This window comes from Glandiceps talaboti, chromosome 22 (assembly GCF_964340395.1).
Source record: "Glandiceps talaboti chromosome 22, keGlaTala1.1, whole genome shotgun sequence".
Taxonomy (NCBI): domain Eukaryota; kingdom Metazoa; phylum Hemichordata; class Enteropneusta; family Spengelidae; genus Glandiceps; species Glandiceps talaboti.
This window is the reverse complement of record NC_135570.1, coordinates 6,249,895-6,266,096: the sequence shown is the minus strand read 5'-3', so window position 1 is coordinate 6,266,096 and position 16,202 is coordinate 6,249,895. Positions and strand designations below refer to the sequence as shown.

The window sequence follows — 16,202 nt, the reverse complement described above, 5'->3', positions numbered from 1 at the left end:
TCTGTGCTCAAAGCACTTTACAATTATTACTCCTGGGATGCCCGGGATCTATAGCGGCACAACAGCCCTTTATACTTCCTCAATTCCCTGGGGAGCATACAATCCATAGAAGCCTTTATATGTGCATGGGATTAAAGCATTCACATTGTAACCTCTATCCTACCAGGTCCCTGATTATACAGCTGAGTTGTCTGAGGCATAATCGTGGTTCAAATCTTTCCCAAGGACCTTGGCCATTCCGAAACAAACAGTAAAGCATAAAGAAAAAGCTTCCAAGTGTATTTGGTAAAGAAAGTACTATGTGACCTTAAAGATTGATGTTTAAGGTCAGTTTCTGAACAGAAGAATGTGGCTGTACATTTACTTGCATTATTAATTACACATGCCTATATGTCCAAAACTTCAAAGTATTTAGGAAATTACTAACTGACCCTGATATTTTTTCCACGTTTTGTTGAAACTGAGATAGGGCTATCTACGGACGCCCACCCTGACGGACGGAAACTTCATCTGCAAAGCAGATAATGTCCCAAGTAATGAGGTCAATATGGTTGTGACAGTTCGCTATCCAGAAACATTTCAATATGCACACAATAGCCATAGGTCAAAGTGCGTTTGGTGATTCATCGGGGTCTCGGGTTTTTACCGTTCTCGCAAGCCAGAGTTATTATTTCTACCACTACATTTTGAAATATGGGAGGGAGGCTTGTTAAGAACTATGCCGTAAAACAGGCCGTGGTTTGCGACGATGGGGTTTATAGTGAATTTATTTTGTCTTTCTATAGCCTAGATTAAAGTCACATATCCGAGTGAATATGATCCAAGGTGCCTGGGATTGCAGTTGCAAATTTCATATAAATTGCTCTGTCGTCTGTTATAAATTAGCGGGTAACTTGACATTCATTAGACGTGAATTTTCATCTTTGAAATATGAATAATTAAACTGGTATATTTTGACCAGTTTATCACACTGGTCTGTAACTCTGACTTTTATGTCAGACGAAAGAGGAAATGAAACGGGTGAGACGTAAGTTTCCCATGTTTATCAATTTAATCGACAACACGGAAGCTGTCAGATATGTATACTAGTATAACCATAAAATAACCACTGCTGAGCATTAATCGTAGTGCGAAAATTGAATATTAGGTCTGTACTCACGGCCGACATCTTGTATATTACGGCCGTACTCCGAAGAGTTTAAAGTTATAAATGAACCACATTGCATGCTCAATGCCCCGAGAGGTCTGAGGCTTGAAAATTTGCAACAAATCAAAATTTACGCAAATGAACAAGCTCTAGTGACTCATCGCTCACTTTTGATAACTGGGGAAGTTTAAAGTTTCAAGGAGGCTTTCGATGAGACATCACAAAGGTGAGTGCGCGTGATGATTACAGTATTAATTCTCAAGTCCCCGACATGCATGACGCATGGCCTACCTAGCTCCATCGAAAAAATCACATCTCGTTACCTTGACAACTGAGTCTACCATTTGTCACAGGGAAAGAAGAGTCATGTAAGATTTCTTGTGACGTTGCAGTTACAATTATAATAGTTTCTGTGGGAGTCGTTTTACCCTGCACAATTTATTCCAGCACCCTATATAGCTTGATTGTATAGGCGAGTTCCTTGCACACTCAGCAAACCGCTTGAAAGTCTATGTCATGTGATGACAGAGTCATAGGGGAAGTCCCGTACACAATATTTATAAACTGGGTTTCTTTAGAACTTGTTCATTTTATAACACGTCATTTCCCACCTTACATCGACTACATAACCGATGACTTCTAAAGGACACGCCAGTTCTGTTGAATCTGACGAGTTTGGCATGATGGCTTCTGATCCCAAGATGCCGTATTTGTCGTCTGCATACCACGATCGTATTCGTCCATGCATTGATCTAGTAGATTCATTAAGACGTATCGGTCTGGACAAAGACATCGATCTACCTGCTGTAGTGGTTATCGGCGACCAAAGCGTCGGAAAGAGTTCTGTCCTAGAAGCTATATCTGGTGTGCAGTTACCCAGGGGAACAGGTAAGCAATTCCATATGTAATATTTCTATTTACTTCAATATAACTTGAAGGAGAAGTGGTTGAGCGCACTTTTAACATGAAGGGCGGGGCAGATGAATCAAATATGTAAGAAAATACTAGTATTTAAGTGTAAATAGAAAATTGCAAATTGCAAAATCATAATAGTTCGCGTAAGAGGGCACTTCATGTCAAACGCAAAACATTTTGACATTAATAAGTAGGCCGAACACCCGGGCCCAACAGTGAACGCGCCGGGTGAACACTTAAGCCCGGAGTACCAACAATTATAATGTCCTGTGGTGGAAACAAATGTTAAAATCGTATTATTCGTCAACATAAGGCGAGATATCTACCCATGCGCAAATGCGCTCGGGTTTTCCCCGCGTAGGGTTTTTCCCACCTATATATGTCTCTGATCCCAACTGTCACGCGACTCTGTCGTTCAGGCAAATAATTGCTCTATATTTTCCAGTAAAATTTATTTTGTTTTCAAATAAGGCTTTTTGACAGAAACATTAAGTATCTATCGAGGCCTAGATATTTCAAATAAGGTTTCTTTGAAGCCCGTCATGTTTAATTTCAGAAAGTGAAAGTGAAACTGACAAGAATTAAATATTAATGGCTAGATCTTAACAAATGTGTCACTATCTAGAAGGAATTACCCGTTTTATGAAATTTAAATAACTATTTGCGAGACACTGTTTTAAGAGTTATGGTTGCCATATTTTCAATTTTGTTTTTGTGTGACCTACAAATTCTGGTGCTAGACACTATAAATAGGCCGATTACGTAAAATTACGATGTCTTTTCTCGGAATAGTGAATCGTAAGACAAAGTGAAAGACCATGTATGCCTCCCAAATAAAACTACTTTGTTTTTTGTTGTTACTGTGTTCGAGAAAACCCAAACCCTTGTAATGTTAGAATCCATGTTTTGTTTTCATTTTCGACTTATTTGAAGTACTTTTTTTGTAATATGCATGCATAATCGCCAGCTCATCAAACCTTTGTCATGGGCTACACTAGCCTGAAAGATCCAGTCATTGTTTTCGTTTACAAGTGGTTACATATGCAACCCAAAGCCTGGACCTTTCAGACTAGGTCGACGACAAAAAAAATTTAGTAGTTCGTACCTCTTTAACAATTGTTTATATATACAGACGTCACGTGAGTGTAGGCAGTGGTGACGAGACAGTACCATTGGTGATTAACAATGTAATAAAGGTATACACGTGACTTAGCTAACTAGGACCGATTGAACCGTTTCATGCAAAGGTTATATGTCTTTTTAGACACACTAAAAGTTGCAATTACTGAGTAACAATACTGCTGATATCATTCCTTAACATTGTCGTAAAATCACACACCCCTTTGTGGCAAATGTAAGCTTACTACTGTACAAGTCGAGCCACCAAGCGGAAATATATACTCTGGCTTGAGAGAATGGAAGTATAACAGTTTGTTTTTACCATCATTGCAGAGATAGTTACACGTTGTCCGGTAGAACTTCGACTGAAGAACATCGATGAAAACGACTGGCGTGGTCGGATACGTTACACAAGTCACTCCAAAGATGTAGTTGATAGATATATCGATGATCCTGAACATATTGGCGATGAAATTAAAAAAGGTACTATTAAACAGTTGTTTTTATGGAAGTTTGGAGTTCTTAACTTAAAGCCAGAGCATTAGTGTCACTAACGAAACACGTTTTTTATAGTTTACTAGATTTTGTTTGTTTTCCTTCTTCAACATCCAATTGAAATGTTTTCAGTTAAATTTATTTTTTTATCATCTAGTTACACAATGCCAATCCATTTCAAGGCATAGACTTAATCATGATGTACTCAATTAATATTAAAAAGGTGTTCGTTTATTTTGTGTGCATTTCCCTGAGACTTGTGCATGCTCCCCAGTTCAATAATCTTGTCCAAAGTCTATTTGTAGCACAGTGCGTCTATCATTTGTAATGGATCAGTCCGTCTGTATATAGTGCCGATATTATGCAGGATGCATACTATATTCCAGGAATTCACATCAAAAGTGAAACATTCCAAGAATTAACATCAAAAGTGAAACAGTTCAAGAAAACTAAGTTCAAAAGTGAAACATTCCAGGAATTAGGATAAAAAAATGAAACACTACCAAGAATTAAGATGTGACTCAAATGTATCACTGCTTTCTTTTTCTACAGCTCAAAATGACATCACCGGTTCTGCGAAAGGGATAAGTGACAGTCTTATCACCGTTCAGGTAGAATCAATGTATGTACCTAATCTAACATTGATTGATTTACCTGGTATAGCCAGGGTTGCTTTGGATGGTCAACCTGGTGATATTGGTGACAAGGTAGGTGAACTACCGTGAATTAGTCATTTCACGTTACTTCTACAAATATTTCCGTTACTCTAGATTGAGGTTCAAACGTTCAACAGGTAAATGAGGTCGCGTGAAAAGGCTCAATTATAGTCAATGCAAAGCCAGACAGGGATTATTTCAACTTAAAAACAGCTTTCTTACACATGTCGAACTTACTGTATAAAATTACTAATTTTTCACGAACTTATTTTCTGACTACAAAACATAATTCATGCTGTCCTTGATGTCGCTCAGAGCCTTGCTTTGGGTTTGTTTGTTTGTTCATTTATTTATTTGTTTGTTTATTTATTTGTGTGTTTGTTTGTTTGTGTCCTAATTATTTGGGTTTTTTGTTTTAAAATTGTTTTTCATTCATTCATTCATTCATTCATTCATTCATTCATTATGAAAAACAAAAAGTAAACCCTTCATGAACTACGCCACGATGATTTAAATATCTCGTAGACACCCTCTCACTGTTCTAGCACTCGCCTATTCATCTATGAACTGCTGGCCCCACCTCACCCACCCCTAATCACAGTCATTCAAAACAAACAACCGATATCTGTATTTTGCTCACCCAATTCAAAGATTAAAGAAATACGAGAATGAATGTTAAGGGACTGTGTTCATTGTATCAAAAAAGAACATTACTACTCACAGATTTTTTTTTTAATTAATTCTTGGAAACGATCCAAAATTTTCGTTTACGTCTCGCCTACTTTATACATAGTATGGTCAGCATTTTATATGGCGACAGAATACTCAATACCCAATCATATAATACAGTTGGAGTGTGTATGAAATGTATTTATATTTATATGTTTTATAAATAATCTGCAGACCAAATCCCTCATCAGAAAGTACATTTCGAAGGAAGAGACGATCATACTGTGTGTGATACCCTGTAATGTGGACATTGCAACTACAGAGGCCATAAAACTAGCACAGGAGGTAGACCCTAATGGAACACGGACTTTAGGTATGAACTACTTGTTTGTTGTCTTTGATACATAAATACTTAGCCTAGGGTTATCTGATTTGATGACGTCGTTTGACTATCGAGACAGTATGTCACACCTGATAGTTTTAGTCCCTAGGCTAATAAATATTCTACATACATTTAAGTCTTTCATGCGACACAATACGTAGCCAGGCCATAGCATGGCTTTGCATTTTAAATGCTGACCTAAAACATCGGTGTTAATTAGTATGGACTATATGCTATTTTTGTGTCACATTTTAACTACACGAAAAGTCGCGTTTAAACCTTGGTCACACCAATGAGCAACCGAGGTAGTAGGGGACACGAGCACCACTTTCCTTTGACTTTCTACAACTTTAAGATATCAACATTTGGGTAAATTAGGTCACAGATAGAACAATATTTAAAACTCATATTCAGCACATTTCCAAATCCTCTCACTGTTTCTACATATGCCATGTTGTAGTTACATGTGCCAGAGTATTCAAAGTTCATTTATCTACAAGACGTTATCCCAATCAGGATATCCCATTGTATATTGTCTTGTGTGTTGCAGTATGTCTGCACAGACTTTTCGTCGGGTGTAAAGATGTGGTTATATATGATCTTTCTAAATCATGGTGGAACTTTTTGTCAACAGGTGTAATGACAAAACCTGACCTGGTAGACGCAGGCACTGAATCAAATGTTGTCAAAGTAGCACAAAACAAAGTTCTCCCTTTGAAGAAAGGATACACAGTGATAAAATGCCGAGGCCAGAAAAAGGTGGAATCAAAGCAGCCCTTGGACGAGGCTATGGATGAAGAGGATAGATTTTTCAAAGAACACAGAATTTACAAGTATGTAACAACGTTATTAGCATGCCATAAAGTAGTATAATTAAATGCCATTGGTTGGCAGTAAGTGGAGCTGCATGTAGGAAGGCTAGAAACACACAATTGAATGCATTGCTAAATTGATAAGTTTGGTGAATGGAGGAATTCTACTCTAATTCATTCGTCTGTGAATAAATATACTATCTCTATCTCTGTCTCTGTCTCGCTCTCTCTCTCTCTCTCTCTCTCTCTCTCTCTCTCTCTCTCTCTCTCTCTCTCTTTCTCTCTGTCTCTGGCTCTGTGTCTTTCTCTTTCTCTCTGTCTCCCTCTGTCTGTCTCTGTATCTGTCTCTGTCTCTCTGTCTCTCTCTCTGTCTCAGTCTCTGTCTCTTTCTCTGTCTCTCTCTGTATGTCTGTCTCTGTATCTGTCTCTGTCTCTCTCTGTCTCTGCCTCTCTGTCTGTCTGTCTCTCTCTCTGTCTCTGTCTGTCTGTCTGTCTGTCTGTCTGTCTGTCTCTCCCTCTCTCTCCCCCCCCCTCTCTCTCTCTCTCTCTCTCTCTCTCTCTCTCTCTCTCTCTCTCTCTCTCTCTCTCTCTCTCTCTCTCTCTCTCTCTCTCTCTCTCTCTCTCTCTCTCTCTCTCTCTCTCTCTCTCTCTCTCTCTCTCTCTCTCTCTCTCTCTCTCTCTCTCCATACACTCACAAATTGTTGCCTTTTAAATCAAAATCAATAATATTTTGTTGTTTCCAGTGTCCTGTATCATGATAGGTGTGCTGGTACGAGGATGTTAGCGAACAGGTTGACCACCGAACTTGTTGAACAAATCAGAGTAAGTTAATAAAAATGAACAAATAAGTTGTTGAGATAGGTCCATTACTAGACTTTTAGGACCTATATAAAAAGATGAGAAAAGTCAGGAATAGATCTCCGAAGTTCAGTACTATTGACAAAACTGATCGGAACAATAACCCATACTCACGGATGCGCTGTGATGATTTAAAAGTTCCCAAAAAATTTGAAACATGCATATTAAAATAAGACGAAACATATGAAGAAAAGAGGGACAGATCGAATGAAAAAGGAGCAAGTTATTAGGAATCATATTGATATCATGAAAGGTTTAAATTTGCGATATGAATAATCAATCAAAAGTCAAGATATCGCGAAAAATGTACAAAAAATCCTAAGTAACTTTGTTGAGAATTGTATTATTTTCCCCTTAGAAATCAGTTCCCCAACTACAGCGTGGTATAAAGACAAAGTTGGAAGAAACGAATCAAGAGTTGGCGGCACTTGGCGATAGTGTACCAACAGAGACTGTAGAGAGGATAGATCTCCTCGTCAGGGTAAGTTGAACTTTGACATTTCACAATATCTAGTCACATATCGGATGTTTTAAGTTCTCACTTATGTGCAGATTAATTTCATAGCTTGAGAACTTAAGATAATTACACAGTTCAAATGAAAATCAGTTTTGGCGGCACTTGGCGATAGTGTACCAACAGAGACTGTGGAGAGGGTAAATCTCCTCATCAGTTTATATTGTGCATCCCTGATTTCCTTTTATCAGTCAGGAATTTTCAAAATCGGGATAATTAAACGATTGTTCCGATCCGGTACAATACTTTCCGTATTTATCCCTATAAACATTTTTTTAATTAAATGGGAGCTACCATTGATTGTTCACTACTGGGATAAACTTATTTCAGATACAGTACTCTTCAAACACATGTACTGAAAACTTTCCCCTTACAACCCATGTCCGGCCCCTGGCTTTTTTGTAGTCGCTGAAAGTAAAAAGCATATAATCTGCTTCCGCATACTGTGTGCCATGGAAGTTGCCAATCTGATTAAAATCCGATGTGGTGAAAGCGGCTAGATGTCCTTATTTACCTCTATTCATCGTGTTGTGACGTTTGTTTTGTTCGGAGTGATCGCCGTGGGAAGGCGGTGATCACTCCGAACAAAACAAACGTCACAACACGATGAATAGAGGTAAATAAGGACATCTAGCCGCTTTCACCACATCGGATTTTAATCAGATTGTGAAGTTGCATACACCAGAACATTCAAATTAAAGTTAATTATCCCGATCGGTTAAATATTAGCTATATAAATTGCCATACCAACCAAAAATTATTGCCATGGCAACTTTACCTCTCATTTAAGTTGCAATTTTGGTTTATATAATACTTAATTTCTGTCAAAACAAATTATGCCAGAATGCAAACCTATGTAGGCTTATATCAATATTTGTTACATTTATAAATAAGGAATGATTGATTTCGACAGATACTGGCCAGATTTCCTGAAGATTTCAATAACGCAGCAGACGGTGTTTACAAAGGTGCGACCTGGGACAGAAGTTTACGACTGCAGACCATCGTTAAAAGACATTACGAGAAGTTCGCCGATGAATTAGAATCTCTCCAAGCAGGTACTTGTATTACAAGTGATCATGTCGCGACGGTGCGCCCTCAGTCGTCAGCCTGTCGAAAGAAGGCCGCTGAGGTCGGACCGGCACGACGTATTTTACAGTTTAATATACGACGTCAGTAAACAACCAAAATAAAGAAATTGTTGGGAATGATTATACCAATGAAACTTGACGTTCTATAAACACATTATCACAACTTGAATGAGAGTAACAGGCCAAAAATGTCACGAGTAGTTCCCAGGCTCATTTTGTCCCAGATCTAGATCTAAACTTATCTTTGTAGTTTGAGAATATTTTGGATAAATTAACACACAAATAAAGATGTAAATGAATGCAAACAATTTTTGAACATTTTGCAATGAGAATCAGACAGTTTGTTATGTTTTTTACCAAATAATGTTAGACTATCCGGAGTAATGTTGTCATATTTTCAAGACAAGAGCTAGGAATGAATACATGTATCCGCTGACTAAAAATGCCAAGAAATAATTTAAAATCATTTAGACTTCTTCAAAAACCTCTTAGTCTATTTGGTTATTATTTGATAAGAACACTACATACAACTCACAAACAACAATTGTAAGCTTTAATTAAGATGGAGCAGTGAATACTTAAAATGAAAAAAAAAACATTGAAAATGTTATAAACTCTGAGGAACCATGATAGGTTGGTGCGATAGGTCAAAGGTCAATGTTAAATTTAGTTCTGAGATGTTACGTATACGTAGTACACGGTGTAGGACTTTTCAAATGGATCGTTTTAAAAAACAGTGATTGAACCTGTTCGTCACATCATTCCAATATTTGACAATCTGTTTCCAGTTCATATTTTAATGATTTTTGGAGCAGAACACCAGCTTTGACAGGTCCATCGCCCTTGAACTTGAACGTACTACAACTTCAATACTTATATATAGATGAACAATGTATATACATTGTATATACATATAGTATTGTATATGCATATAGTGTATTCAAACTTTGGTTTCTGTGTATTCGAAATACCTTTTTCTATATACTTCCACACTTTTTACCTAATTTCCAAATTCCCAAAACACCCTCTCTCTGTCTTACATTGTTTTACTCATGAAACGGTACGTTTTAAAGTGTGATTCATCAGTTATAAATATAAGTGGCACCCCCTGCCTTTCATGGTTCCATTGAGAATAGTGAGTCCTTGCAGTGACACGTTATTTCTTCTAAATCTTTCGGCAGAATGGCAAACGGTCACTGATGTAAATAGGACGGCACTGAATCAATCGAACCGAGGAATGGCAGGGGCGCCTGGTTATAGAGGGCGATCGTCTGGTGCTAGAAGGACAACTGAAAAGTCAAAAACGACTTCGAAGAGTTTGAATACAAATAAACCTTTAGTGAAAGAGATATCACAAAATAAGAACGCTGTGAAAAATGAATCAGTTCAAAAAGTACTCCCGAAAGATTCAAAACCTACGATGCCATATTCTCAAGCTCCGAGTCCCAAGCGAGAAGAACACACACGTGACCGACACATGACCCAAAACCAACCGTCCTTCCCGAATCCGATTTCATCAATGCCTTGTGCAGTGTCCGGGACGTTTCGAAATCCACATGTTCAACCTAACACAGTCGAGCACAAACAGAGAGCTGATACCCTTCCGCCTAACTTGACCCAAGGAAAAGCCAGTGTGCCGGTAGCAAAAAGTTCCCACACACTACCTCACAACCAAAAAGCGCCACCAGCGGCGATTCGTACAAATCAGCGATCCCCATCACCTACTGACTGGGACATGGTAGACGATGATCTATCGGGTTTTAAAGAACCACAACAATCAGCTCGAAAATCCAAATTCTTCCAGTTTGGAAGGAAAAGGAAAGACAAAACGCCATCAACACAGGCAAATTCGAACAACTTCCAACCTGAGAGATATTCTTCAATTGGGAGTCCATCTCAATTCACACGCCCTAATCAAACAAGATCGCAACAACATCATCCCCAACAGATTCCGGGACAACTACTCACTGGAACGAGACCTGAAAGCAACTGGCCAAGTCTACCTCGTAAAGTAGAAACCATTGAGAAATATCCTTTTGACACTCAGAGTATTAGCAGTGTAAAATCCAATGACTCGAGCTCTGATGAAGAGTATTATTCGCCAACGGAAGGCGAAAAGTCACCTGTAGATTTGAAACCAAAAGAATATATCGACGGTGCTGTTGGTGGCGCTATAGTTGCGGCAGATGCAATAACAAAACGCGAGATGCCAATTGATGAAGTTATTCGTCCCGATTTAAGTCGTACAGATACAACTTCCATTGATGACTCAATCAGCAACAGTGGTGTAGCTGAACCAATTCAAACGTCATCAGATGATGCAGTTGAAGCTACCCCAACATCGACTCAAGGTATAGGCTATAGCAACACACACAGCTCTAACACGCAACGTGTCTCACTACCAGTAATTCAGTTCACACGTTCAAAAGAGAGAGAAACTCGTACCTTGGACATCCGGTTAGGGTTGGGTAGGAGATGGGGTACTCCCATTGGAAGATGACTAGAGATGTGCCCAATCAAATGGATCAAATTGATCGCATGCCCAAAATTTTGCTGATTTATTAATTTACAAGATTGTAACTGGGGATATTCTAGAGGCTCTCCATGATGGCTTTATGCAGAAAAAAATCTTCAGATCCAAAGCCAGGGATATCCTCTAAACTAAACAAGGGGCGGATTCGACTAGTTGCAAGACAACTACTTTTCGTCTCCCTTTCCCACAAAGAATTGCAATCAAATTGTGACGTGTTTTTGAAAATTGTTTTAAAGTTATCTTGTATGTCTCTTAGAATAAATTATCAATATCATTATAGTATACTATTATAGTAGTCTAGACTAGGTCTTTTTTCACTTTAATACACACACATTTTTATATATTAAACATTTCAAATTCTCTTTTCTTTTGATCATCATAGGCGACCAACATCTTCCAGATATCAAAGAAGAAATTCGTGAACAGAAAGGTTTAGAACTGCCACCGTTCATCAAAGATAGACCAATCTGTGAGAATCTGATTCGTCAAATTATCAAAGAATTCATCGCACCAGCAGAGAGACTCTTACAGGCTGTCAATTTTGAAGTTGAACGAATTGGTCAGAAGCTAGTCACCGACACCTATATTCAGTTCCCTAGGTTACAAACTACAGTGATGGTACGTGCATATATTAATTATAGTACCTGATATTATAATCCACAACAGGACAAGTGCTAAAATATAGTGCCAGCAGCATCCGATACGATTCACACACACACACACACACACACACACACACACACACACACACACACACACACACACACACACACACACACACACACACACACACACACACATACACACACACACACATACATACATACACAGAGAGAGAGAGGCAGACAGACAGAGAGAGAGAGAGAGAGAGAGAGAGAGAGAGAGAGAGAGAGAGAGAGAGAGAGAGAGAGAGAGAGAGAGAGAGAGAGAGAGAGAGAGAGAGAGAGAGAGAGAGAGAGAGAGAGAGAGACGCTCAAACAAACTTTGCTTCTGAGCAGAAATTTGGGGGGTTCGTTTATGACAGACTTTTTCCTCAGGTGTCATGGAAATAAGCCAGTTTCAGCTCAGTATTCAGAACTTGTGGTGGGTACGAGTTAATGATCACAATGCGACAAGTAATGTTTGTAAACAAGCAAAATCACCTCTTCCGGAACCTCCAATGACCATTGACCTTTAGTCTCAGTGAATAAACGAGTATATCTAGTTGATGAATCTATGTTACGGTGCGGAACGAAGATACTGTTTGTAGACTGTTCATAAATTCTCAATTCATCATTTTCTAAATATGACTTTCTCGTTCGTTTTCGTTCTCAGAGTAAATTTTGCGATTTACAACAAGAAGCTGTTCAGGCAACTAAAGAAGCTATCGACATCAAATTCAAAATGGAAGACATGATCCAGACTCAAGACAGAATTTACGCGGACACAGAGAGTCTGATGTTACAGTCTAGGACATCACAGAGTAGTGCCTCATCATCTTCAAGTGAGCCCCCTGGCGGCAGAAGTAACAATTCTACCGTAGGCGATGATGAAGAAAATGAAAATCGTCCTTACAGCTACGACGAAGACTACGAAGCCAGGAAAATACTGAGAGCTTTGCAGGTCTACTTGAAGGTACGTAAACAATTCGGGTGTTTTCGTACATAGTACATTTTTCTGACGAAAAAACTTTGAAAATGCAATATTAATAAGCTCCAATTGGAATTGTTTAATGAAAAATAGTACAATTTATCTTTATGAATAAAAAAGTCTTTTAAAATTAAAAATGGAATATAATTAATGACTTTGTGTTCCATTCAGATTTTGTTCTTGTGATTTAAAATCTGCCATTTTTATTTTTTAATGACATAGTTTGTGGTTATGAATAAACAGTAGTCGGGTTGTTTTTTACATTAAAAAAAAAATTGAAAAAAAACAGTAGTCGGTTTACAGTAATCAACAATCCAATTAATCAACCGTCCACAGTTTGTTCTTATGAAAAAGTGTAAATATAAATAAATTGCTATTTAATTAAACTACTGACCACAACAATGGCTATTTACATGTAATAATTGGCTTTCATTTTTCCATGCCTTTACTAAATTCACAAAAAGTACGATCCGGAATGAGATCTCCCCCAAAATCTAATCATCTCTTGGTCCCAACAGACGTCGCTATCTCACAAAGAGACAAATGAAAGTACGCACATTAATGTATAATAGATTAATTTCAAACGAACTATAATTTGTATAAAGTATTCTAATGGAACTGACGTAGACGACATCGCGGTATAGCGCCCTCAGTGTCACAAACTTCAAATACTGTGCATACCCCTACCCCATGCATATTTGGGCGGAGGAAATGCAATAGTGTTAATCTTGGTGGCAGGTCCCAGCTGTATTTTGGGGAGTATCCTACCCTCCCCTCCCCACCTTTTGCTAATCAAAATGGTCCGTGTCAACGACATGAAATGTGTGCAATATTACTAATATATGTTTGCATTTTTCTCTTCAGGTTGCTACCACTCGACTGATGGATGACATTCCAATGACTATTACTTACTACTTACTACATGAACTGGGCAAAGAAATCAAAACAGAAATGTCAAAATTCATGATAGAAAAGAACTTTGATGAATTCTTGAGAGAAGATGCAGCTATCGAAGAAAGACGTTTGGCGTTGGAAACAAAAAGAGAGCGTCTAGATAGAGCCAATAAGGAACTGGCTTTGTTTACTTTATAAATCTTGAAAAAATACCCTCATTTATTAACAGTTCAGTGTGCGTACCTGGTAATGTAACGTTTGTCCTGATTGGCTACTCAAAAGCGCGAGATTTGAACGAGATGTTCAATTATACAGCGTCAGATGTGCGAAGGCGGCGATTACTAGCCGGAACAACAAATCGGAAAACACAAATCAGATCGTACAATGGGTAGATCTGAACCCTACAGAATTGTTACCTCTATACCTTGTCTATATAGTGAAAAATATGTATCTGTTTATTCGAATATGAGTATTGTTAATATATCACAAAGTATATAATAGTGTGCTTATAAATAACCGATATTGAAATATTGAAATATCGTTGTGGGGATAGTAGGTTTAAATTCTCTAAAATCAAATCTTGAAAATAAAAACAAAAATAATAAAACTACCAATACCGTATCTTATTACCCTCATGACATAAACTTATTGCGAATGCAAAGTACCTATTATGAGATTGTTGATATACTTGTAATTAATGGTGTACATGTAAATTTATCGTTTTTGACAATGAAAGTCAAAGGATAAGAGAAATACACCGGTTTCCCTAGAGATCTAGAGTATGTCTGTTTGATGAGAATATTTATTCAAGAAATGAATTTGACGAGGTACATTTTGGACCCAAAAAGAATGCAATTATTCTTGGAGACTTCACTTGCAGGCACTAGGTCAAAGATATATGGCCACAAATCGTCATCACCTCAGAACACTTAGACCTAATACAGCGGTTTGCTCACTTCACCAGCGGAACTTAATTCTGGGGCTCCGCCAAACAACTATGTTTTCCATTCTTTATAGCGGTATAAATCATCACTATTTCCTCATTATAGCACACATATATCTCACTCTTGTCATACATAACATAATTTTTATCTCAATTTATGTCATACAGTGGGGAATTTAGTTGTTGGACAAGTCAGAAATGATGAGAATGACAGATTTCTACCAACTTATGTAGTCGACAAGAAAGACACAAACTTGAAGAGCATCTGCTTTGTTTACGGTCTTCATACAAACCTTTGATACAAACTTAAAGGTTATTTTGACAATTGCTTGTATCACATTTATAACGACGTGTAATCATAAACACTGCTTATAAAATAAAATTTCTGGTATGATTTGACTGATTTGTCTGAGATTTATTTACATATAAGCTTATGCATATTTTAAAAAAAAATAGTCTAGATACAATTAGAATCATGTGCAGGAGTCTTATTATTTTCACTCGTTTCCACGCCCAGTTGGACTGGATGCATATGGAAGCCCGCCCCCTTGCGATCAGAAGATGGTGTGACGTGTAAAGCCGGTATTGTAGACTAGACATTGAGGTATAAATGTCATTTCATTCTTAAATCACTGATGACAACACTACAGTTGGGGTACATTATGAATCGATCTGACAGTCATATATACGATATGGCTGTACACCCAAACAACAGTGTCAGAATAATGGTAAATGTCTCTATCTTGCTGGTAATTTTAGGTTTTGATAATTTGAAAAGCAGATAAATGGAGCGAACAATTTCTCGTGGACAAAAACAAAATAATCAGAAGGTGACGTAAACATTTAGAGGACATGAGGATTAAATTTACTCACCTGTGTGTTCCTGAAATCATGGAGAATCCAAACTAGATTACTATCTACAAACGCCCCACAACGTATAGTGCCTACGGCATGACTGTCATCTCACATCAAAATCAAATCCCGGAATGACAAACTGACAGAAACACTTGTTCCACAAGTGCCAGATGGTTGAAATACATTGGCCAATCACTGGTCTCTTGCTAGCAATGACTTGCTAATTTGCTTACACATCCTCAAACCCAATTGGCCAATTTGTGACCACACACGGGTGTGTTTGCTGTCCATTCAAAATCATGATCTTCCCAACACTTTCAGTAGTGTGAGGATTCATCTTTTTGATGGTGCTATTCAGCTGTGTATTGGGCTAAGAAATGTTATCTTTAATAGTGCAAATATTGAACCAGCCATGTGCTCTGCTGCACTACACACTCAGTTGGTGCAATATCTACCCTTCTCTCGTTCGTTAACCATTACATAATTGACATCCATATGCTGCCAAGAATTGAAAACCTCATTCCTTTCAGTGAAGGGAAATTTAAACTAAAACTCCCTCAAAAAAAAGTGTCACTTGTCAACTAAAAGTCCAAATATTATTACATGTAAAGATATTTGGACTTAATACATATTCGAGTCATTTTCTGCCCCAATTGGGATTTAGTAAATCCAAAGTGGAAGAAGAAGAGA

At 37.9% G+C, this 16,202-nt stretch overlaps 1 protein-coding gene across 2 annotated transcripts; it reads left to right on the top strand.

Moving 5' to 3' along the window:
• The first annotated feature begins 1,705 nt into the window (after positions 1-1,705).
• LOC144451930 (interferon-induced GTP-binding protein Mx-like) lies at positions 1,706-15,056 on the top strand. 2 transcript variants are annotated; one of them, XM_078142840.1, is made up of 12 exons: positions 1,706-2,035; positions 3,515-3,664; positions 4,229-4,383; positions 5,236-5,374; positions 6,018-6,216; positions 6,939-7,017; positions 7,412-7,534; positions 8,481-8,625; positions 9,840-11,009; positions 11,574-11,809; positions 12,506-12,805; positions 13,685-15,056. In XM_078142840.1, the coding sequence occupies exons 1-12, from the start codon at positions 1,780-1,782 to the stop codon at positions 13,910-13,912; spliced, it is 3,180 nt and encodes a 1,059-aa protein (XP_077998966.1). In that variant the 5' UTR covers positions 1,706-1,779; the 3' UTR covers positions 13,913-15,056. The 2 variants fall into 2 exon arrangements, with proteins under 2 accessions (XP_077998966.1, XP_077998968.1); XM_078142842.1 differs by lacking the exon at positions 9,840-11,009 and having other exon boundaries at positions 1,723-2,035.
• Positions 15,057-16,202: the final 1,146 nt, after the last annotated feature.